Source organism: Prionailurus viverrinus, chromosome A1 (assembly GCF_022837055.1).
Source record: "Prionailurus viverrinus isolate Anna chromosome A1, UM_Priviv_1.0, whole genome shotgun sequence".
Classification (NCBI taxonomy): domain Eukaryota; kingdom Metazoa; phylum Chordata; class Mammalia; order Carnivora; family Felidae; genus Prionailurus; species Prionailurus viverrinus.
The window spans coordinates 140,595,080-140,620,007 of NC_062561.1; the positions used below are offsets into that span (position 1 = coordinate 140,595,080).

Sequence of the window (24,928 nt, forward strand, 5' to 3'; positions counted from 1 at the left end):
ATGCTCTGTCTCTCTCTCTCTCTCTCTCTCTCTCTCTCATAAATAAATAAACATTTAAAACAATAGATAAGTAGTCCCAACTGATTGGGTGGTTCTGCTCACTGTAGTAATTTAGGGACCCAGGTTCTACATCGTGTTGTTCTGTCATCCCCTAAGTGTTATCGTTACCTGGTTTACAAAATGGGATTACCTCCAGTCTATATTCTAGACCCCAGGAAGGAAGAAAGAATGAGGAAAAAAAATCAAAGGCAAGTAATTTGCTATTCAACAAGTGAAAGAGAAATTGCACACATTACGTCAGCTCACGTGCTTTCTCCTTTTAATTTTTTTTAATGTTTATTCATTTTTGAGAGACAGAGTGCGAGCAGGGGAGGGACAGAGGAGAGGGAGACACAGAATCCAAAGCCGGCTCCAGGCTCCAAGCTGTTAGCACAGAGCCCCACGCAGGGCTCGAAATCATGAACTGCAAGATCATGACGTGATCTGAAGTCGGTCACTTAACAGACTGAGCCACCCAGGCCCTTTCTTTCTTCTTATACTAAATTCTCATTGTACTTGAATTTGTTTCTGGATTCTCTCTTCTACTCAGTTGAATCTTTTCCTCTATCATACCATGCAATTTTAGTTATTCAATAATAATAATATGTTTAATATGTTCCTTCACTACGATTCTATAAATTTTTTTCTCATGCATTGTTTTTTTCGCATAAATTTAAGCATTGTTTCATCAAGTTAAAACAAATCCATTCTGTGTATAATAACATTATTTTTAATTGATATTAATCCTTAGGCAATTTATTTTCAGAACCTTTTTTTGGTAAGTTTTAATCATCTATACAAATATCTCTTATAAAGCTTTAAAGATATAATGCATATGAGTCATTCAATATAAGAACTTTTTGCTGTTCATGACTCTTTTTAAAGCTCATAATCCTTAAATATGCTAATAATCTGAAGTATTAGAAAATACTTTATATTGTGTAACAGAGCTTCAGATATTGTTACAGTTTTTGTGACTATTTCATGAGAGACTCTCTGACATCTTTTGAAAGGGGAGTGGCAGGAAATCTGTTTTATGTTGATTGTTAAATTGTTTCACTTGTTGAGCTTCCTTTAAAAGAAATTGTGTAAATGGGAGGGGATTGAGGAAATCCTAAGGAATCTAGAAGATCTGAGAGTAAGAGAGGTTTTCCATGGGAATGTGTTTCTATTCCAGTGTCATGAATTTTCCAAATAATAGATTTTTGTATGCATGCTATGATGGTAGGAACTATTATTGTTAGTCAAGCTGAGGTAACTAACCTCTATAGTCTCCCGGAGTATTTATTCAGAACCTAAGTGTTCCCCACTCCATCCTACCCTCTTTAGACTTCTTAAAGGCACAATCATTTTTGTAGCTGCCAAAACATCTTGTTATAACATGGATTCATAAATTAGATAGACAAATATCTGAGGTGCCTGGGTGGCACAGTTGGTTAAATGTCCAACTCTTGATTCTGGTTCAGGTCATGATCTCACAGTTTGTGAGATCGAGCCCCACATTGTGGAGCCTGCTTGGGATTCTCTCTCTCTCCTTGTCTTTCTGCCCCTGTCCTGTTCACGGTCTCACTCTCTCTTTCTCTCTCTCAAATAAATAAATAAACTTAAAAAAAACAAAAGAATAGACAAACATCCATGTTATATTAAATGGAAACTGCACAGCAAATCTGTGCATTTTGACCATTTTAACAACTGATTTTATGGACCTGGGTTTATTTACCAATTTAGGGTAGTAGTAAGTCAGGAAAATGAAAAACGATATTTCTGAAACAGTTTCCTGAGTGTAATCAAAAAAGGGGATTTTTAAAAAAAGTAAATAAAGCATAATGTTGATATAAAATACACTATTTGAGTTTGGTTTGAAGTTATTTCAATATTAAAGACTTTTTAAGATCCATTTTAGGGAAGCTTTATAAAATAATGGAAAGAGCACAGCCTTTAGAGTAACTTGGTTTATAGGTCTAGTGCTAACATTTACCAGCTGTATGACTTAGGGCAGATTATTTCCTCTTACTGAAGTTTAGTTTCCTCATCTACAAAATGGGAATAATAATTACCATCTCAGAATTGTTTTTATCACTAAATGAGTTAACATAGAAGTGTTGATTCTAATCTGTACACTTAGCCACCGTGGTTATAGGACACATTTGATATACTCAATAAATGTCACTTCTGTTTTTAAAATTATGGGTAATATCATGAAGCCCTTTCCATATCCCTGGATGAGTACATTACATGAGTAGCTCTTTTAATTCTTCCAATCGTTGGGGATTGGTTTAGTCCCACTTTTCAAAAAAAGTAAGAATGAGGGGAGTTAACTTGCCCCCTATCATGTAACTGAAGACCCAGAAGAAGCTCTTATTCTTAACCATGGTCACACACACTAGTTTTGAACTGTGGCAAAAGGGATAACATACACGTGAGAGGCTCAGATCAGAACATGGAAGTTATTTGTAAGGGAAAATAGAAGAATGGAAAACATGAATGAGGATTTCATTAGAAGAAATTTGAGAAAAGCAGGGTGGTGTGCATTTGGTAGTTGCAGGGAGAAAAGTGTTTAGACAAGGGTGAGTAATGAGAGTAGAGGAAAGCGGAATGTGTGAGTCACTCAGTGGGGAGGTTTCCTTTTGCCAACTGTACTTTTGCTTGAAGCACAGAAAAGATAATAGATTGCTGAAGGAACTGTCATAAAATTAACATATGAGGCTAAGGAAAGCTTTTTTCCACCTGGTTTGCTTTCCATTTATTATCTTTTTCCTTTCCAATATTTATGGGTTAAGATACTTCAAATGCTGCTCCTGTATTCTCAGTCGATTCCTATCATAGGTATATTTTCTGGATTAAAATAGAGTAGTTTTTAACCCACCCTTATTTTTATTAGCCTCCATGATTTGTCTACATCTTTTTTTTTTTTTTTTATGTTAGGATGCTATTCTCTAATTTAAAATCGAAGTACTGGAAAAAATAGTTGTTTTAAATCTGGATGATAGATTGGAGTCATGTGAAAGTTCCACTTATTAGGTATCTCACTGCATGAGATCAGCCTTCTGCAAAATTTTTCTGCACATTCTACTTCCTCTTTTTAAACCAGAAAAATATATATATATTTATCAGTGTAAACTTTATGTATTTTCTCCTATAAGTCTCACCTCTTTCTCTCTTATAAGAAAAGAATTTAAAGGCAAATCAAGTCTTTATCCTGATAGAACTCATGATTTAGTATCTAATATAGTAAGTGCACCATAAGGGCAGGAAAACAACTAAGGGAACATTAAATTCTGTGGCATGGAGGACAGAGAGCTAATTAAGCCACAGAGAGGTATCTGAGCTGACTCTTCAAGGCTTTATGACAGAATGAGGAGGATCATCCTAGACAGAGGAACAGCCTGAAAAAGGCACAGAGCATCTCAGTGAGTTGTAGCCTAAACAGAAGCAGACCCTCTAGAGGTTCACTGGAACCAACTGGAAACAAATATGGTTCAGGGGAGTATTTCTTTTACTATTTCTAATTTTGAGAGAGAGAGAGGGAGAGAGAGACAGAGTGCAAGCCAGGGAGGGGCAGAGGGAGAGGGAGACACAGAATCCGAAGCAGGCTCCAGGCTCCAAGCTGTCAGCACAGAGCCCGACGTGGGCCTCGAAATCATGAACTGTGAGATCATGACCTGAGCCCAAGTCGGACGCTTAACCATCTGAGCCACCAGGTGCTCCTCAGGGGATTATTTCTAAAAGAGAAGTTGCAGTCTTAGCCTGCAGCTAGTGGGGAAACTAGCGTCACTATAATGCTAAGAAGGAAGACCATGAAAAAAATTCTCCAGAATGGAAGCAGAATTGAAGTCTAACGAGGAGGAAATACTGAATTATACCCCTGCAACTTTTCACTTTTGAGAAAACCTGCTATAGAGATCTCCACATGATGGAAATTGCTTTCATTCCAGAGCTTACCCCTATTGCTTATATCTATTTTCCCCTCAGTTTTTTATTCCTTTGCTGTGCAGCTATCCTTTGATCCTTTAGTAAGAGATTACATTCATTAAACTTGTCCCATTTGCTAGCCACTATTCCATGCTCCTTATGTATTCCATCTTATTCAAAGTGATCATAGATCAAAATGGTCACACTACCACCCTCGGCTACGGGGAAAGCTGGGAAGCATATTTAGCTTCTTTTCTCTTCAGCCTCTATAGTAGAGGCCACAAAAAAGGAACACTTGGAAATGGGTCTGTCTGTTACATAAACCTTTTTCTTACTGCCTGCCATACTTTGGTTATTTTTACCTCCTTTCATTTCCCTTTCTTCTTATCAATCCAATTCTTTCTCTCTAGAGAAATAAAAATGCTTTAAAGATAAGTTTCTTGGCTATTATATTTGACGTATATATTGATTTCATGAAAGAATAAATTATAGCTTAAATTTTCAATTTTGATTTGTATTGACTAACGGTTACCAAATTTTAGCCTTATAAAAACAGTTCTACAGAGTGAATGTTTACATTATGATTTGTACATTCACTTGTACAGTACTCTTCAGCATAAAGGTAATATGCCAAAGAAGTATATAATCTTTCGTTGTAGATTTCCTTTGTTGCTACTTAAATGTTAATGTTATGAGTCAGTGAGAGTTGTTTATTTTACCGTAGCTTTTATTTACCATTAGTTGATGTCCAAATTTATAAAGCAGAAGAATCATTTGATACAAGCACTTACAATATTTCATTCATTCAAGAAATATTTATTAAGTACCTATTATGTGATTGTAGTGAGTGAGAGATGGAAGACTTGGTAGGGTAAGATATTTGAGAATCAACTCCCTATCTTCATGAAAATAGAAGCAATTATCAGCCTTAGTAAACAACAATAAAGTGTAAGTAGATAGGGGTACCTGGCTGGCTCAGTCGGTGGAACATATGACTTTGACTTTTGACTTTGGGGTTGTGAGTTTGAGCCTTATGTTGGGTGTAGAGATTAATTAAGTAAAAAAAAGTTAAATAAATAAAAAAGAAACTTCAACAAAAAAATGTATACATAGATAGGTGGGTCAATGGGTGGGTGGAAAGATGGATGGATAGATGGACAGAGATAGATACCTACTAAACGAGAGATTAATGTTATGATTATGGTGTTTTGATATCATGTTGACTAAAAATATGTTAACTTTTTAAAAAATTAAGGTTGACAGATTTGCAATGGAATTAGAACAGAGCCGGGATCTGAACAATACTATAGTGCACATTGACATGGATGCTTTCTATGCAGCTGTAGAAATGAGGGACAATCCAGAACTGAAGGATAAACCCATTGCTGTAGGATCAATGATGATGTTGGTAAGTAGGTAAAGATCAAAGACAAAAAAGGAAATTTCATAACATATTCAAGTAAAGCTTACTGGTTCATGAAGGGGGAAGGGGAAGCCTTTGGTAAGCTTTACCAGTTTGCTGGGCGTTTTTCTGTGTGCTTTATATGTGCTCAATTACGGAATCCTTTCAACATCACTTGAGGAAATTTTTATTTCCATTTGACAGACAAGGAAACTAACTCAGAGGGGTGTTTAAAAACTTCCCCAAAATTACAAACCTGGTGAATGGTAGAGTGACATTGTATCTTTCTGTTGCAAATTATATTTTTTAAAGTAACTGTTCTAGTTAAAGAGAACTGGAGAAGAAAGAAAAGGAAATGTTATTCTAAAGCAGGCTTGCACACAGTGGCTTGCAGGCCAAATCTAGTCCTTTTTTTTTGTAAATAAAATTTTATTTGAACTCTGTCACGTGCCTTCCATTTGTTGTTGCATTGAAAGAGCAGAGTTGAGGGGCTCCTGGGTGTCTCAGTCAGTTGAGTGGCCAACTCTTAATTTCGTCTCAGGTCATTATCTCACAGTTGTGAGATTGAATCCTATGTCAGGCTCCACGCTGAGCATGAAGCCTGCTTAAAATTCTCTCTTCCTCTGCCCCTCTTCCCTGTTTGTATGTGCATGCTTTCTCTATCTCTCTCTCTGATTAAAAAATAATAATACTAAAAGAGCAGAGTTGAGTAGCTGCAACAGAGACCCTATGATCTGCAAAGTTTAAAGTAATTACTATCCAGACTTTTACAGAAAAGGTTTCCCAACCTTAGTTCTAGAGTAACATACTTCATTAAAATAGGACTGTAATTAGTTTTTCCCATGGCTTAGAATCTTAACTTTTGTGATTGCCATGTTGCTCTCCCTCATTGCCACCCTAACCATAGAAGGTAAAGATGGCCAGGATTGCTATATGTGGCTAAAACTGTGTGGGGAATTAGAAATAACACCTGGAGTAGATGGATTTTGGTATAAAAAAACATATCTATAAGAGAAACAAAGAGAGTTCTACCCTGTTTCTAACTCTTTCAAATGCCTTAGCTATAAATCTGCTTCCTACTGAGTTACTGTTTTATTATAAAACTATAATCTGTTTGTTCATTATCTCTGCTCCCATAAGTATGCAGACAACTAACAATTGAAGTTTCAAAACAGTGTTTATTGCAAGACTACTCTCCTTTTCCTATAAATAATCAGCCTATATTTGAAAAAATGCGTTTATTTTTAAGAACATATATCATAATCTATGTGAAATTATCTATGTGTGTGTATATATACATACACGAATGCATACTGTAGCCATGTTAAAGCTAAATCCATTGCTAGATCTGCAAAATATTTTCTTTCCTATAAATTCTTTCCTCCTAAAAATGGGTTATTATTTCCAAATTCAAAATGATTATTTGCCATATTTAAACAAAGATTACTGCTTTTGTGTGCTCAGCTAATAGACTTCCCTTCTAATGAGATTTGAAGTATAATTGCTATTGTTCTATTAAACTCATAAAAGTATATTTAGAAATTAATGGTAGTGATAGCACATGTTTGATTATTCCAGTCTGTTACAGTTAGAATTCTTCTTTGGGGCACCTGGCTGGCTCAGTCGGTTAAGCGTCTGACTTCAGCTTGGGTCATGATCTCACAGTCTGTGAGTCCGAGCCCCGCATCAGGCTCTGTGCTGACAGCTCAGAGCCTGGAGCCTACTTCAGATTCTGTGTCTTCCTCTCTCTCTCCCTGCCCCTCCCCCACTAGCGCTCGCTTTCTCTCTCTCTCTCTCTCTCAAAAATAAACATTAAAAAAAAAATTAAAAAAAATTCTTTTTTGATGAATTGGGTAGATCCTTGAAATGTTCTAAGTTGGGATTTATAGTTAGACCTCATGGCAGTTATTTATTGCTGCATAACAAACCCCTCCAAGTACTTAGTGGACACCATTTATTTGTTCATGATTCTCTAATTTAAGCAGAGTACAATCGGGATAACTCCACTCTTCCTGAGGTTGTCTAGAGCTATTTAGCAGGGGCTGGAGGATCCAAAATGGCTTCACTAACATGCTTGGCCCTTCAGCCAAGGTGGCTGGAATGGTTTCCAGCCATTGAGCATTCCTCTGTCCATATGGTACATCATCATCATTTAGCAGTTTAACCCAAGATCTTTACGCAGTTGCTGGCTTCCCAAAAAAGCAAAGGCTAAAGTTGCAGACTTCATAATACCTAGGCTTCAAGACTCACATAATGTCACTCTTTCACATCTTTTTGATCAAAGCAAGTCTCAGTGCTGTTCACTTGGCATGAGACACTGGAGCCCACCCTTGGATAGGAGGAACTGTAAAATAGTGTGGCTGTGATTTACATGTAGTCTACCTAACACAAACCTGAAAGTTAAAGGAAGTTGTATTATAAATTTTATTTCAGCTCTACTACAGATCTAGTTTTTGTATCAATTCCATTAGGTTTATTTATATTTACCATATTGATTTGTTTTTCTAGTGCTATCTGCATTTGCTGTTCCAGAATACTGACCAAAGATTAGCATAGTTTGGAGTGCTATCAAGATTTTTATTAAATGCCATTTGAAAACCATTAATGGCAAATTGATGTTATTCTGAAGTAATCCCTTTCATATGGTAGATTCTGTTTTGCATTCCTTTGAATTTTCACTTGAGATTTCAAAGATGTCACTTGTGATAAAATTTTTTTGGAAATGGTACTGTGTGTGGTATCATCATCAACAAGACTTAAAAGTAATGTTCTCCTTCTGACTTTCATAATTTTTTCACCAAAAGTGTTTCACCAAAAAGGGTATTCAAGCCTGAAAAAATAAAACGTAATTTTCAAAGTTCTTTTAAGCTTTATTCACTTATATTTTTGACATATAATTTGGCTGACAATATATTAGAACCTTTGACTTTTGTTGTAAATGAAAAATTTCCCAAACCCCAAGTATAGCAAATTCCAAATCTATACTAGTATACTATACTATTATTTTCTATACTATTACTTTCATGTAACATCTATTTGTACTATAACATTACTTTATAACTATTAGTTCCATGTAGCATCACCCACCATCATCCAAACTTTGCTGTATACTATATTAGGTATGCCTTAGAACCAGTACAGTTTAGGGACCCCTGGTGGCTCAGTCGGTTAAGCGTCCAACTCCTGATTTTGGATCAGGTCATGATCTCTTGGTTTGTGAGATCGAGCCCTGCGTCGAGCCCCACTTCGAGCTCTGCATCAGGCTCTGTGCCGATAGTGTGGAGCCTGCTTGGAATTCTCTCTGTCTGTCTCTCTGTCTCTCCTTGCCCTTCCCCTGTTCATGCACTCGCTCGTGTGTGTTATTTCTCCAAAAAAATAAACTTAAAACCATCTAGCCTCATGGCACTTAAAAAAAAAAAAAAAAGAACAAGTGAAGATTAGTTATTGGAAATATAAGAGAACCTTTTTATTAGTCTTGTTTATTTCCTGGTATCATGTTATAAATATGGAGACAGCAGTGAGAGAGAGGGTCATGGTATAATACTATGATAGGATAAAGTCAAAGCTCAATTCGAGGCAGTGGCCTATAAAAGAAATGTCCTTGACTTGAAAATACACATCAGTAATGTGTTTCTTATGAACGTATTGATCAAGTGTCCATTTAGGTTTGTATATTTTTTCCTATGTGGTCTGTTTTCTTTCAGTCTACCTCGAATTACTACGCAAGGAGGTTTGGTGTTCGTGCAGCCATGCCAGGATTTATTGCTAAAAGACTCTGCCCACAACTCACTATAGTGCCCCCAAACTTTGACAAATACCAAGCTGTGAGTAGAGAGGTAAGTCTGATGAACTCCTATTACAGACTTTGACTGATTTCTTTTCACTTACAGAATCAAGTCCAGATGCCTTAGCACCTCATAATTTGGTCTTAGCTTATCCCTTTAAATCTTACCTCTCTATCACTTGTCCAGCTTATTTATTGAAAACCGAACTGAGGGGAGCCTGGGTGGCTCAGTTGGTTAAACATCTGACTTCAGCTCAGGTCATGATCTCGCAGTTGACGAGTTCAAGCCCCACATCGGGTTCTGTGCTGACAGCTCAGAGCCTGGAGCCTGCTTCACATTCTGTGTCTCCCTCTCTTTCTGCCCCTTCCCTGCTCATGCTCTGTCTCTCTCTGTCTCAAAAATAAAGAAACATTTAAAAAAATTAACAAAAAAAAAAAAAAAAGGAAAACTGAGCTGAGTATGCAGAGTACACCCTTCTATTTCCCAGATATTTGCTTTTCCATATATTTTTTTCTTCTGTTTAGAAGCTCTTATTTCCCCAGAAAACTTTGGATTGCCTTAATTTTAACCTACATTAACTTCAGCTGTTTTTTTCTTACTGTACAAAATATATCTTTCTAGAATCACCTTATATTTATAATTTATATAATCCACTCAAGTTATTAATTTCAAACTCTTTTGCGAATAAATTTTTTTATCAAATGTTTTTAAACAATAATAAAATTCCTGTATTTTGATTAACTGTTTTCCTTGCCTCATAGTCTAGTGAAGATGCTTATGAGCATTTAATGTCCAAGAGACTGATAATGGAAGAAAAAACGGAATAATCTTGATTTGAAAAGGGTCTTTGAAATATAAAGATTTAATTCAGTAAAATTGCCTAAACTGTCTTATAGGAAAAGCTGCTATTTTTCTCTATTTTTGATAACTGGACTATCATGCTAGTGCTAAAACTTAAGTCATAAATTAAAATTTTAGAATACTACGTGAAACACTTTTAGCCTACTGTAGTACAAGACAGTGTTAAAGACGACTGTCTGAATTGAAACCCTTAAGAAACTATGAGCTAGCACTTATTACCATTTAGTCATGTGAAGAATCTTTAGATTTGCTCCTCTTATTTGTTTTCCACCTCATGTACTCTAGAAATGACTCCCACCGAAATTAAAAAGGTGCTCTACCCCAAATAAAAAAGCAAATTCTTTTTTTCATTCTTTCAAAAACAGTCTGTGGCAGCAAGTGCTTTTTGTCTCTCTCTGAAAAGGTGGTGGTGAAGGGGGAAGCACGTTCACAGGTGGTTACTGCTTATGTCTTTTACTGTATTCCTAATGTAAAAGGGTAGAAATGCTACCCGTAAATATTGTAGGCTTTCAGTAAGTTTGAAAATCCTTCAAAAACCTTGTAAGAAAGGATTTTTTTGTGTCCTATTTTATTTAACTCATTAAAACTTCAGATGATACGATGAGACCTGAATTATTTTTAGTTTCTTGCAGTCTTACCTATATTGAAGAAATCTTTCAAATTTGAGCAGGATCTAGCTAGTTTTTTTGCAGATAACGAGTGAGTTCTTGTGTGTAAATGAACTACAGCACAAATTCCCTGACTATAAGGGTGTTAATATGTGTGGCTTGGTTTAAAAGTTTAAGGAAAAGCCATTTTTATTTTATCCAAAAGAATGGAACAGCTTTAACTGTTCTGGAAGGCAGAGTGCTTGAATTTTACTGGAACATGTCTATTTTTGTTCTTGAAGCAGTATCCTATGAAAAGGAAGTTAGTGAGTACTCCGTGTCTCTAGGGAGTACTTCTCATTCAGAATAATCGTAGTTGGCTGCCAACTACAGACTTTCCAGAGTTTCATTTTCACTAGAAAGATTCCATTTGAGTACATTATAAAACTGGTTTCTTCTACAAGAACAAAGCTAATTAAGGTACTCTCTGAGTAAAGCATGGCCAAGTTTTATATCACCATTTTCTAAAATTACCTTTGACACAGCTGTTCATAATTAAAATAAGCTAAAAAGCTTTCTTTTTATAAAACTTCAAAAAAGTTCTCATTATACAGCAGACAGATTTTAAATACTAGATGGAAGTATAACATAATTCAATAAATACTTTTTTCAAATATATATATTATTTTGGCAACTACTTCCTCTAATTTCAGGTAATACTTCAGTGGTTAAAAAAATTCATAGTTTCACATAATAAAACTGTCTTATATAAAAGTCATTTCTGGAATCATACAGAAATTCTGATTTCTTCATTTCTTTTATCTCAAGATGCAGCTCCAGACTTTTCCTCATAATTTAATATAGTCACAGACTTCCACTGTAGAGTTGTCCTCTTTCCCGTTCCAAATCACGATAATTGAACTTTATTTTCTGAATGGATACATGCATTAATGTATGTTTTGAGTGGAGTTTTATGTACATATTATAATTAATTAAAATAGAACTACTTTCTAAAGCATCATAGTACCTTTATGTAAGATTATTCCTTTTTATTTTTTTTAAATGTTTGATTGTTTTGAGAGAGCACACACACTCAAGAGGGCAAGTGGGGGAGGGGGAGAGTCAGGGAGAAAGAAAAAATCCCAAGCAGTCTCTGTATTGTCAGTGCAGAGCCCGACATGGGACTTCATCTCATGAATCCTGAGGTCATGACCTGCGCCAAGGTCAAGAGTCAGATGCTTAACCTACTGAGCCACTCAGGTGCCCCAAGATTATTGCTTCCTAAAAGGAACAGAAACCATTGGGGCACCTGGGTGGATCAGTGTCTGACTCTAGATCTTCCCTCAAGTCATGATCTCATGGTTCATGAGTTTGAGCCCTACATCGGGCTCTGTACTAACAGTATGGAGCCTGCTTAGGATTCTCTCTCTCTCCCTCTCTCTCTCTGCCCCTCTCACTCTCTCTTGTCTCTTTCAAAATAAATAAACTTAAAAAACATTATAAAGAAATAAATAAAATGAACAAAAACCATCATAAAAGGTGAGAGGGAGCAGGGTCCTATTGTTACCACTTCTACTCTTGACCAGTTATTTAAAATTATGTTACTTAACTGTTCTTTCTGTGCCAGCAGAAGGATGTCTGAGATTTATTTGAGTCACTTATTATATCTAGATAAAGATGGCTGAATAGAGATTGTATCAAATGAAGCTGTTTCATGGTCTTCTGCCTTCATGATCTATTTTAATGCAAAAGAGAATTTGAACAAACTTGCCCTAGCAATAAATTATTTATTCCCTAAATCTATGAGCTATTGATTGTAGGATTTTTTCTATATTTCAAAGTAAGAATATTAATGTTTCTTATCAGCTGTTATATGACAGGTTTTGCTGTGGCAGCAGAATTTAAACCATTTTGTTCCTTTTGAAGGTTAAGGAAATACTTGCTGATTATGATCCCAATTTTATGGCCATGAGTCTTGATGAAGCCTACTTGAATATAACAAAGCACTTACAGGAAAGACAAAATTGGCCTGAGGACAAAAGGAAGTATTTCATCAAAACAGGGAACTCTCTAGAAAATGGTAAGCAATTAATTAGAATGATCAAACTAAAAAACAAACAAAAAGCCCTTTGAATTAACCCAGTTAATGCATTAGCATCCATAGATGGTAGAACTAGTTAAACCTTTATTATGAAAAAATATTAAAAATGAAAAATCAGAAACTTAAAATGTACTAGTGGAATTTCTAAGTTAAATTTGTAGAATGTCACTTTTAAACCAAATGAGATTGTTAAATTTCTTGAGTTTAAGAGTGTGCACTAGTTTGCATTCCCACCAACAGTACAAGAGGGTTCCTGTTTCTCCACATCCTTGCCACCATCTGTTGTTTCCTGAGTTGTTTATTTTATCCACTCTGACCTGTGTGAGGTGGTATCTCAGTGTGGTTTTGATTTGTATTTCCCCTATGATGAGTGATGTTGAGCATCTTTTCATGTGTCTCTTGGCCATCTGGATGTCTTCTTTGGAAAGTGTCTATTTATGTCTTCTGCTCATTTCTTCACTGGATTATTTGTTTTTTGGGTATTGCGTTTGGTAAGTTCTTTATAGATTTTGGATACTAACCCTTTATTCGATATGTCATTTGCAAATATCTTTTCCCATTCTGTTGGTTGCCTTTTAGTTTTGTTGATTGTTTCCTAGGGTATTATGCTAAGTGAAATAAGTCAGAGAAAGACAGATATCATATGTTTTCACTCATATGTGGAACTTGAGAAATTTAATAGAAGACCATGGGGGAAGGGAAGGGAAAAAAAGTAGTTACAAACAGAGAGGAAGGGAGGCAAACCATAAGAGAGTCTTAAATACGGAGAACAAACTGAGGGTTGATGGGGGTTTGGGGGAAAGGGAAAAATGGGTGAGGGACATTGAGGAGGGCACTTGTTGGGATGATCACTCTGTGTTGTATGTAAGCAATGAATCATGGGAATCTACCCCAAAACCAAGAGCACATTGTATACACTGTATGTTAGCCAATTTGACAATAAATTATATATATATAAACAAAAAAAAGACTGTGCAGAATCCCTAAACAAAGTAATTTCATAGCAGTTCTTTTCTCAAGATCTAATTAAGAAAATGTTGGGTTGTATTGAATCTGAGGAGGTTGTCTTTTGTTGTAGTTGTTAACAGATAATAGAGTTTTTAAAAATTGACCTGAAACATATGAAAACATTGGGTGAGTTTTTTCCCTCTTGTTTTCCAAATTATCTATAATCTGGTTATACAGTGATTATGACTGTTTTCAGCCTTGCCAAAAGTCATGACTCCCAACTCTCTTCTTTGGTTTAGACCTTATTTTGATTCCTTTGTATACAATGAAATAGAAGTTTCATGACCCTAAGGGTTTTTTCAAGGTCTCTTTGTTGCCTATCCAGAACCCTGTCAAGGAACATGTAGATATTATGCATACTACTTTCAGCCCTCTGTCAGAGGTATGATTACTTCAGATATCTTAGCTGTCCTAGACCCCTGAGCAAAATTCACCTGGATGAAAAGGTAGAAACAGAGAGTTTGTTCACAACCCACAACTGTATTTCCTGTGCACAACTCATTGACTTCTTCGGGGGTGGGGGGACAGACAGTGGTAGCAAAACCCGTTTGTAACTTTCCCTGAGTCAACAATGGTGGATCTTTGATGGCATAAAAATGGTGGGTTTTCTTCAGTGACGTAAAATTCTCTCATATTGTTTAGAGGTCACATCTTTAGAGCAAGTTTAATGGGGACATCAGATCACAACTTCACCATCTTATTTAGAACTCTAAGGAATAGGTCTCTCTCTTTAATACAAACATTAAACGATAAACAAGCATGATTCCTGGACACAGAGGCTTAGAGCAAAAGATTTTCTGTAGTATAACTTTATTGTGTGGGGGAAGCAGCACAAACCTGGTGTCATGTTTGCTTTATATCTTAATTTATTTCCTTACTTTTCACAAGAGAAGGTGGGGGAACCATTCAAAGGTTGTATCAGAGCATCTCCATGAGGGTCTCCTATAACAATTATTTTCACAATATATTTTAAAAAATTACATTGAGACTAAGGTAAATGTTTTCATTCTCTACTACCGTTCTTTTCATTTATTATACTACATTCAAACTCACTTTGAGCATGTGAATTTTTAATATAGTTATTTATGTACTTTTTTGTATTTCACATTTTTAAGCCATTTAAATAGTTGTAGCTTTTTTCCCTCATATATAAATCCCTGTGGGCTGGACTTTTCAGCATACCTGATTTCACATTATGCCATGGGAAGCGGTCAGTAGTAAGTTGGAGCCATGGCAGGTGACTGATACATCTTCCTCTGAAGTCTAAGACATTTTTCTGCTGTTTGCCTCTTTTCTGAAAGGTGCAGTCTTTGGAAAAGTATTGCTAACTACTTTGTCTATGTGCAAATAAAATAATAAATATTTTAAAAAAATATTTATTTATTTTGAGAGAGAGACCGCATGCATGGATGTGTGCACAAGTGCAGGGTGGCGGGACAGACAGAGAGGGGGAAACAGAGAATCCCAAGTAGGCTCCATGCTGTCAGTGCAGAGCTCAACACGGAGCTTGATCTCAAGAACCTAACATCATGACCTGAGCCGAAATCAAGAGTGGGATGCTTAACCGACTGAGCCACCTAGGTGTCTCAATAATTATTATTTTATGTTTATTCTGCCATATAAATCTGGATGGTGAGTGTGAGGCAATACAAGAAACTGAAATACCATATACTTTTAGCACTTGCCATCCAGATGGGATGCTTTCATCCTAGTGTTTCAGATTATAAGAAATCTTAGTTTTGTATTCAGATCACTTCAGTTATGGGATTATAAAGATTTTTTTTCAAAAAGCTAATAAGAAACTATTGTAGCAGTAGTTGTAGAGGCAGGCCTAACAGAGAACTAGACAGATGGAATAATAGGAGACTGCAACATTCAGCAGCTGTTCTAACAATGAACCTAAAGGCAGTATGCTTTGCTTCCTATTATGGTGTTCTATCAGTGACCCACTTAAGAGTACTGTGATGGACTCATGAGGTACAAAACATGGCATAAGGAACTCTGTATAAGGGGCTTATGAACTGGTTTGCAGTTTTTCTGCAGCTCTCTTTACCTTGACTTTTACGCATACAGATAGGGAAAAGGGGACCTTTCAACTTTGCCACAGTCATAATGCCTTATGAAATGTTTAACATTTTATTTATTTATTTACTTATTTATTTTAAAGATTTTATTTTTTTAACTTAATTTACCCACTTGGAGAGAGAGAGAGAGGAACAGGGAAAGAGAGAGAGAGAGCCCCAAGCAGGGTCTGCGCTGTTAGTTTAGAGCCCAATGTGGGGCTTGAACTCATGAACTGTGAAATCATGACCTGAGCCAAAGTCAGATGCTTAACTTACTGACCCATCCAGGTGTGCCTGAAATGTTCATCATTTTAAAAATAGAATATGGAAAATGAAAGCAGCTGAGGCACATAAATAACTGCTAATGTTAAGTTTATAAATAAGACTTATTTTGTATATGGCCTAGGAATTCAGATTTCCTAGGAATTCAGATTTAGAAAACATCTTTCTGTAACTTAATTCAAATTAGATGCTTTAAAATTTGAAACTAATCTGGTGGTTTGTCATACTATTTGTATTATCTTTAAAAAACCTTCCTTGGGGCGCCTGGGTGGCGCAGTCGGTTAAGCATCCGACTTCAGCCAGGTCACGATCTCACGGTCCGTGAGTTCGAGCCCCGCGTCAGGCTCTGGGATGATGGCTCAGAGCCTGGAGCCTGTTTCCGATTCTGTGTCCCCCTCTCTCTCTGCCCCTCCCCTGTTCATGCTCTGTCTCTCTCTGTCCCAAAAATAAATAAAAACGTTGAAAAAAAAATTAAAAAAAAAAAAACACCTTCCTTAAAAGTCCTAGTTGTTCGTTTTTTAAGTAATATGCATTTATATGTGTCTTGAAACCAGAAATTTAATTTTTGCTTCTGCATTTATCTTAATATAGAAAACATTTATATGTAATAAAATTATGAAGAGATCAGAAATTTCTGTTGTTAATCTTAATTTTTATAAATACATTTAAACTGCATTTCTTTTCCATTAAGCCCTGAAAGTAGTCTTTAATGGATTTAATGGATTTAATGAGGACATTTTTGATGTTGGCATAAATTTGAGTATATTTTACAGTCCAGTTGTGAAAAATGCAACTAAAATGAGGCAATAACTAGACTACTATTTTTATTTTACTTTCAAGGTTATAGCCTACTGGTAATAATAAAGGCTTCTTTCCCTTAAACTTGGACCAGAGTTAATCTGATCAGACCTTAAGAATTTGTGTATTTAAAGAAGCGTAACTTCCAACAGTAATTACTATTTATTTCAAGTGTGCCCTAGTAAAAGTGGTACTTTATAAGTAAGCAAGTCAAAATTAAAATCAGCATTTGAAAGAGGGAAATTGAGAGTATTTTAATGTCTGAAAAGTTTCTTCCGTGAAGAAAATGGAAGGTTTTTTTCTCTCTAAAAAAACTTTATTTCTCAGCATAATTATTCTTGATTGCTAATGCATTTTTCCTCAATCCTAAATTCTAATTTAATGAGTAAGGGAAAAAAGGTTTTTTTTAAAAAAAAAAAAAAAAGAAGTAATGTGACTAGGCCCATTTCTAGATTTTAGTTAATTTAGGTATGGTACACAAATTGGTGAGTTTTACATAGGATGTTTCTTCTTAAAGTGTATACCATGGAAATAGATAATATTCCTTTTAAGAAAAACTTAGAATCAGTATTTTCTTTGTTAAACAGTTACAATATATAAATAACATTTGTCATCTTGGTTCTTAGAAACAAAACTAAAAAAAAAAAAGAGAAACAAAACTAAACTAGATTTGCTTTGTCTTTAAAAAGAATGTAGGGAAACCTAATTTATGAAGTATGTACTTTTGTATTTATGAAGATTTATGAAGATAATTACTGTTACTGCTTATAATTTAGGTAAACCTGGAGAAGAAGTGAATAAAGTGAGTGAGCAGGAGCGATACATCCCTCCACTACTCTTTAATGACATTCCTCCTGATTTGCACCCCCAAGGAAATCCTTTCCAAGCAAACTCTGAAGAGCAAAATAATCCTCAAATACTCCAAAATGCGATTGTTTTTGGAACATCAGCCGAGGAAGCCGTAAAGGAAATTCGTTTCAGAATTGAGCAAAAAACAACATTGACAGCCAGTGCAGGTACTTAAAAGGGATTTGATGGCTACCCCATAGTTAATTTTTAAGTGTAATATTAGTAGTTTCTGGTTATGAAGTATATAGTGACATTTTACTTACCCTTTATAATTTCAATTTCAAATCTAATGTAGCTATCCTTTTTTTAAGCATTCAGTATTTTAATTGGTTTAGCTTTATTGGTTTTCCCTTTGAAGACTTCAGCCCTGTCCAGGATTACAGTTCAGGAAAGACCCCAGCTGACCACAAAGTAGAAGATAGAAAAAACCCCAACTAGCTACATAGCAATCTAGGGCCAGCTAGTGAAGGGAAAAAGAGCTTCACAAATGTCAGTAACCCATGAGGGTATCACTGTGTCTTAACACTATCTTATAAAAGCCATATTATGATTACATTAATCTTTCCTTTCTATGCCAAAGTGTGAGAATAAGTAACAAATTTTAGTAGGATGTGTACAAAAATAGAAATGAATCACTTAATGACTCTATTTGAGTATTTTAAGTTATCTTACTCATTGAGACTCCTAGAGATTTTAAAATATCTTCCTGAAAAGTATTAATTTGCTTTGTGTATAACATGAAAAGAATGCATGTATTTTATTATCATTGTTTTAAGTATAATGCAACCTAGAATATTTGATTTTTTAAATTTTATTTTATTTTTTATTTTATTTCTTATAGCATTTACTTATTTTTAAGAGACAGAGAGAAACAGAGCATAAGCAGGGGAGGGGCAGAGAGAGAGAGAGAGACACACAGAATCCGAAGCTTGTTCCAGGCTCTGAATTGTCAACATAAAGCCTAACGTGAGGCTCAAACCCACAAATTGCAAGATCATGACCTGAGCCAAAGTTGTATGCTTGACTGACTGAGCCACCCAGGCGCCCTGATTTTTTTTATGTGGATAATCTATACAGAAGACCTTTTCAAAGAGTGAACATCCATCCTAAGTTATATTCTGGATCTTTTCTATAAGTCAGCCCTGTATTGCTGCTAAAAATGGTACATAAACTAATGATATTACTTAAACTCATAAATTACTCGTAGACTTTAAAATACCATGGAGAGAGGGGTACCTGGGTGGTTCAGTCAGTTAAGCATCTGACCCCGGCTCAGGTCATGATCTCACAGTTAGTGAGTTTGAACTGTGCTGACAGCTCAGAGTATGGAGCCTGATTTAGATTCTGTGTGTCCCTCGCTCTCTGCCCCTCCCCTGCTCATGCTGTGTCACTCTGTCTCTCCCAAAAGTATAAATAAACATTAAAAATTTTTAAAAATAAAATAAGATACCATGGAGAGATTAAATGTTCCTTATTTTTGCTGTCACAGTAACTACTACATTTCCTTTTCCTAAAATCATATCGAGCCCTGAGGAGATAGGAAGTTATCAAATGTTATTTTTAAAGTACCATTCCACATCATTTCAGATGCTTTGCACTCACCATTTTTTTTCAGTATTGTCATCATATATTTTAAAATCATATATGTCAACTTCTTTGAGTCATCAGGGTGTTCTTCTTTTAAGGCATTGCCCCAAATACAATGTTAGCAAAAGTATGCAGTGATAAGAATAAACCAAATGGACAATACCAAATTCTCCCCAATAGAGAAGCTGTGATGGATTTCATCAAGGACTTACCCATTAGAAAGGTGAGATTTTATATAGAATTTATATAAATTTTATTTATATAAATAAACATATATGTATTCATATAAATACACTCGGAAGAGACACTATTTAGGATGGTAATAATCATTCTTTGCTGAAAAGTTCTAGAGGTATAGGTAACAAGCAAGAAGTAAAATGGATGATTGAGTTTGGGCTTGAAGAAATCTTTGTATGAAACCCTAAACTGAGGTTTAAGAAGCTTGTTTGCTGAAAAATTTTAAGAAAGTAATAGATGAAAGATTTTTAAGTGTACTGCTACTAAGAAGAACAGAAATAAAAAGAATACTTGGAAGAGTCCTTTCAGCTATCACTTAATATACTATTTGAGTTCTAAAGTCTAGGTGCCACCAGATCAATAGGTATGAGACTTCAGAGATTTAGAAATTTGTTTTGACCAAAAAAAATATTATCTTTAAAATGGTAAAATGATCCCTCAGGGTAAGAGAAAGGGTGTGTTTTACTATTTTTTACAGCTTGTAGATTTTTCTGCATATATATGCTTTTTTAAAAAACAATAATTACACTAGACACTATTTGGTGTTCTGGGGGCTTAATTTTCTTGCTCAACATAATGTATAGGAGTAGATTTAAATAAAAATCTCTCAATGCTCAGAACAAAGGCTGTAATCAAAGAATATAATGTACTACACTTGATCTTAGCCAAAAGGCTAAGAAGCAGTTCAAAGAATATAATGTGTGATCACTGAATAGTTTAGAATATATAACATGTAACTATAAAGCAGCATTTTCCAGTGTGGTTTTCAAGGTATGAGTAGATGTTCCATTAAAAAAAAAAGTTCTGGGGTCAGAGAACTTTGGAACATAACAGCTTTAGTGGGTCACAACAGATAATAGTATACTAAAGATTCATAAGTTTTGCTGTTTATTTTTAATTTGTTTATTCCATTTTCTAAGTTTCTGTAATAGAATTCTTTTTTTAATACTTTTTCAAATTACCTGAAATTTAAAAATTTTAATTCCTTATAGCACTTGTTTAGATGTGCCCAAAAATAATTAAAGCAGTTTTCTTGCATGACTTGTGAAGATAGTCACATTATTCGTACCTTTTATTGGTTATGAAAGGTATAATGAGGTTAAATATCTGTTCTTGCCTTAATGTAAAACTTTCTTAATGATAAATATTGACTCTTTTCTAGGTGTCTGGCATAGGAAAAGTTACAGAGAAAATGTTAAAGGCCCTTGGAATTATTACGTGTACAGAACTCTACCAACAGAGGGCATTACTTTCTCTTCTTTTCTCTGAAACATCTTGGCATCATTTCCTTCATATTTCCCTGGGTCTAGGTTCAACACTCCTGGCAAGGTATCTATGTGTATAGTCATTTTGTTTTTTCTTTATCATTTGCTGAAATAGCAATATTAACCATTGACATGGAGGCTCTAAGGATAATATGTTTAAAAATTTTTTTAGGCTAGTTCATTCCAGAATATAATTTTTGAATTAAAGTCAAAAGATTGGAGGTGGGAGGAAAGGAAAAGAGGAACAAAGAATCACTTTTTGGCTGTTGGCCACAGCAATTGGGTAGATAGACAAGAGGCATGATGAGTTCTTTCTTTTCTGTACCTGTCTTATTTTTCATTTAGAACATAACGACAATGGTGTTCTGATTGCTGAGGAAGGAAAGTGGCTCATATTCCAGAATTTACCCCTTAAGCAAAGAGATTTAATCTCTTTGATTTAATCTCTTTAATTCTTTGAAAGGCTTTCTGAACTAACAACTATATTTCTTTTCTTTTCCAGATTTGTAAATAATTGACAGATTCATTCAATACTGACTAATTACGTTGTTAGGTACTGTTCTAGGCACTGGGAAGAATACTAGGAAACAAGACAAACTCCTGCCTTCATGGAGTTTACATAATAGTGTGGGAAACAGGAAGTAACCAAATAAACAAATGAAGAAAGTAAGGCAGAGTAAGGGACTGGAAAATGACTTGGGCCTTAAGAGTAGGGGGTTGCAGCCATGATCCAGAGGCATGATCCATAATCTAATTGAAGTTCTATTGAGTAGTAAAAATGAGTAGTAAGTATAGGAGAGCGAAGTTAATATACATGACCAAAAACTAGGTAATTGATATTTAATTACATGTATAACTGCAAACGATTATGTCCCCCCCAGAGGCAGGGACCTGAAGTGGCCAGCCATACAAAGATGTAGGAGAAGAGGAAACAGCTAGAGGAGAGGCCCTAGGATTTTTCCCTGCCACTCTTTGATCTCAGTCTTAAAAAGAAGTATCTTAGAGCTAAAGCGTACACGGTTGGGAGTGGGTGAAAAGAAGGAATTTTAAAAAAGAATGGGAATTAACAATGGGCACTATTTTTATAATTTTGTTATCATCCTGTCAGCCTGCCCTCAAAATAACTCCTTGGTATTCTGATTCTTAAACTAAAGGAAAGCAGGAAGATTACTGAGGAGACATATGAAAGAAGTTTGATAAAATAATTAAACCTGCTAAATCTTGTAGACATTGCAGGCTGTGCAGTATCTCCATGTTCCTCATTCTTTTTTTTTTTTTTTTATAAATTTTTTTTTTCAACATTTATTTATTTTTGGGACAGAGAGAGACAGAGCATGAACGGGGGAGGGGCAGAGAGAGAGGGAGACACAGAATCGGAAACAGGCTCCAGGCTCTGAGCCATCAGCCCAGAGCCTGACGCGGGGCTCGAACTCACGGACCGCGAGATCGTGACCTGGCTGAAGTCGGACGCTTAACCGACTGCGCCACCCAGGCGCCCCTCCATGTTTCTCATTCTTAAGCTCATAGTGAGCTGACTTTGATCTTAAGTGGATATAATGAAAGATCAGAGAAGGAAATCACATTACTATGCGTAGTCTAATATTTGAAGGTAATGGGAAATAAGACTTTCTTCTTTAATCTAAGAATTATCCTCTTTTTATTTCCATAGTGCTTGAAAATAATATAGTTCTTGATATAACATAGCATATATTAAACTGTGGTATTTAAAGATGTAGGTAATGCTCTGAAGTGAAACGCATAGGTAATTTATAATATATCGAACCTCCCTTCTCTTCTATGTACATTCTCTATTCCCCTATCCTGCTTTATTTTTTAATCTATAGTTATTCTCAACTGCTAACATATTCCATATTTACTTCTGTATTTGTTTACTTGTCTCCCTCCACTAAGATAGTTTCTTAAGGATAGGAACTTGCTCTGTTTTGGTCATAACTATATGCCCAATGCCTAGAACAGTGCCTTATTCCTAATAGGTTCATTCAGTATGTGAAAAACGAATAATCTACATATCATTTCAGCTTTTTGGTTTCAATTACTCCTATCAGGACAGCTAGAATCCAACCAAACTAGATGGATTAGATTCCCAATCATCCTACTACTGTGTCCAAATTCTAACTGAAGTTTATATAGAGTAGTAAAAATGAGTAATAAGTAACTATAAGAGAGTGAAGTTAATATACATGGCCAAAAACTACGTAATTGATCTTTAATTACATATATTGTATAACTGCAAATGATTATGCTTCTTACTCCTATTGGTTTCTGTAAGTCATGGTTTTGATATTCAGGCTTTTAACAGAAGCAATTTATAATATCAACCTATTTTCATATTTATTCTCTTTGATAGAGATAGACTGGATCCTTTACACACATAATCATATTAGCATATTATCTGTATTCTTTGTTGATAGTTTTATTTTGAGATTTAAAAAACTCAGTTTCTCACGGTGTATAAATTTTAACAAAAAACATTACTGAGATTTTTAAATGGTAATTGATATATTAAATCCTCTTAGTTGACTAAATGGAACTGAGGCTTCTTTGAGAATGCAAAGAAAACTTTTTTCTTTTTTTTCATTTCAAGGGATGGAGATAGGAAAAGCATGAGCGTTGAGAGGTAATGTTTTGTTATTATTAATTGTTCATAATTCATGTTCTTTTTAACTGATTTTTAATTTTTAGTAAAATATCACTGAAACAGAAAAATCTGTTTGCAAACCAAATGACATTTTTCAGTAATTGACACTACTAAAGTAAATATCCCAGTACAGTGCTTTATTACCTTTGCTTGCCATTCTCTCAGTGGGAAAAAATTTAACTGCAGTTAATTTTTTTAGTGTTAGTTTTGCTTCTCTTCAGTGAAAACCAAGCATTTTAGGATTCTAAATCTTAATTTTTAGCCTTGTTGATAAGAAAAATTATACTGGGTAGTTATTTGGGAGATTTAAGAAGGCACCATGGAAATTACTCCTGAAACTTTCCAAATATTGGTGAATGTACATAAGCATCAAATAGTAAGCTTGATGAAAGAGAGCTTAGAGGGGACCTAGTTCAAGTGGTTTGTAATCTTGTCTGGCAGTCAAATGAAATCCCGAGGGGAGTTTATTGTTTTGGGAAATATGTCATTGAAAAGTCCCTCAATTATCTCTCCTCCAAACACCAGAGTTCCACTGAAATGTTTAAGAACCACTGGTCTAGTACAAGGTTGTGTTCATTTTTCACATATATTATATTTAAGTTTACTTATTTATTTTTAGTAATCTCTGTACCCAATGTGGAGCTCAAATTCATGATCCCAACATCAAGAGTCCCACACTCTTCCAACTGAGCCAGCTGGGCACCCCTCACATATACTGTTTTTTTTTTTTTTTTAATTTTTTTTTTCAACGTTTATTTATTTTTGGGACAGAGAGAGACAGAGCATGAATGGGGGAGGGGCAGAGAGAGAGGGAGACACAGAATCGGAAACAGGCTCCAGGCTCTGAGCCATCAGCCCAGAGCCCGACGCGGGGCTCGAACTCACGGACCGCGAGATCGTGACCTGGCTGAAGTCGGACGCTTAACCGACTGCGCCACCCAGGCGCCCCTCACATATACTATTTTTGATCAGAAAAGCTGAATGACTTTTACAAGACAATATATTCAATAAATGAGTTTGATAAAAATTTCTGTTTTAGGCTGTGATTTACATAAAAGCAATCAAAGGAAAAGAAGTGGTGGGGGGGGCGCATCCAAAATTGAGATAGTACTGTCCTATTTAATGAATTTTTTTCTTCCATTTTCTCTTTTGTTATTGAGAATATTACTTACTACCCAAGAATATTAATATTAGCTATTATTAACATTTGTTAGGAAAGGGCCAGCAGAATGGGAAAGAATATTTGCAAATGACATATCCAATAAAGGGTTAGTATACAAAATATATAAAGAACTTACAAAATTCAACACCCAAAAAATTAATAATCCTGTTAAAAATGGAAAGAACACATGGACATTTTTCCAAAGAGGAAATCCAGATGGCCAACAGACACATGAAAAGATGCTCAACATCACTCATCATCAGGGAAATACAAATCAAAATTACAATGAGATATTACCTCACACTACCTCTGTCAGAATGGCTAAAATCAG

General features: G+C 35.2%; 1 protein-coding gene across 5 annotated transcripts in view; it reads left to right on the forward strand.

The window, feature by feature from the left end:
* POLK (DNA polymerase kappa) overlaps positions 1–24,928 on the forward strand; it is a 75,279-nt gene that overhangs the window by 35,426 nt on the left and 14,925 nt on the right. For all 5 annotated transcript variants that reach the window (XM_047843772.1, XM_047843839.1, XM_047844003.1 and 2 more), the window contains exons 4-10: positions 5,207–5,359; positions 9,058–9,189; positions 12,513–12,666; positions 17,615–17,854; positions 19,373–19,497; positions 20,674–20,840; positions 23,382–23,414. In XM_047843772.1, the coding sequence (XP_047699728.1) occupies positions 5,207–5,359; positions 9,058–9,189; positions 12,513–12,666; positions 17,615–17,854; positions 19,373–19,497; positions 20,674–20,840; positions 23,382–23,414 (1,004 nt within the window). The remainder of the gene's footprint in view (positions 1–5,206; positions 5,360–9,057; positions 9,190–12,512; positions 12,667–17,614; positions 17,855–19,372; positions 19,498–20,673; positions 20,841–23,381; positions 23,415–24,928) is intronic.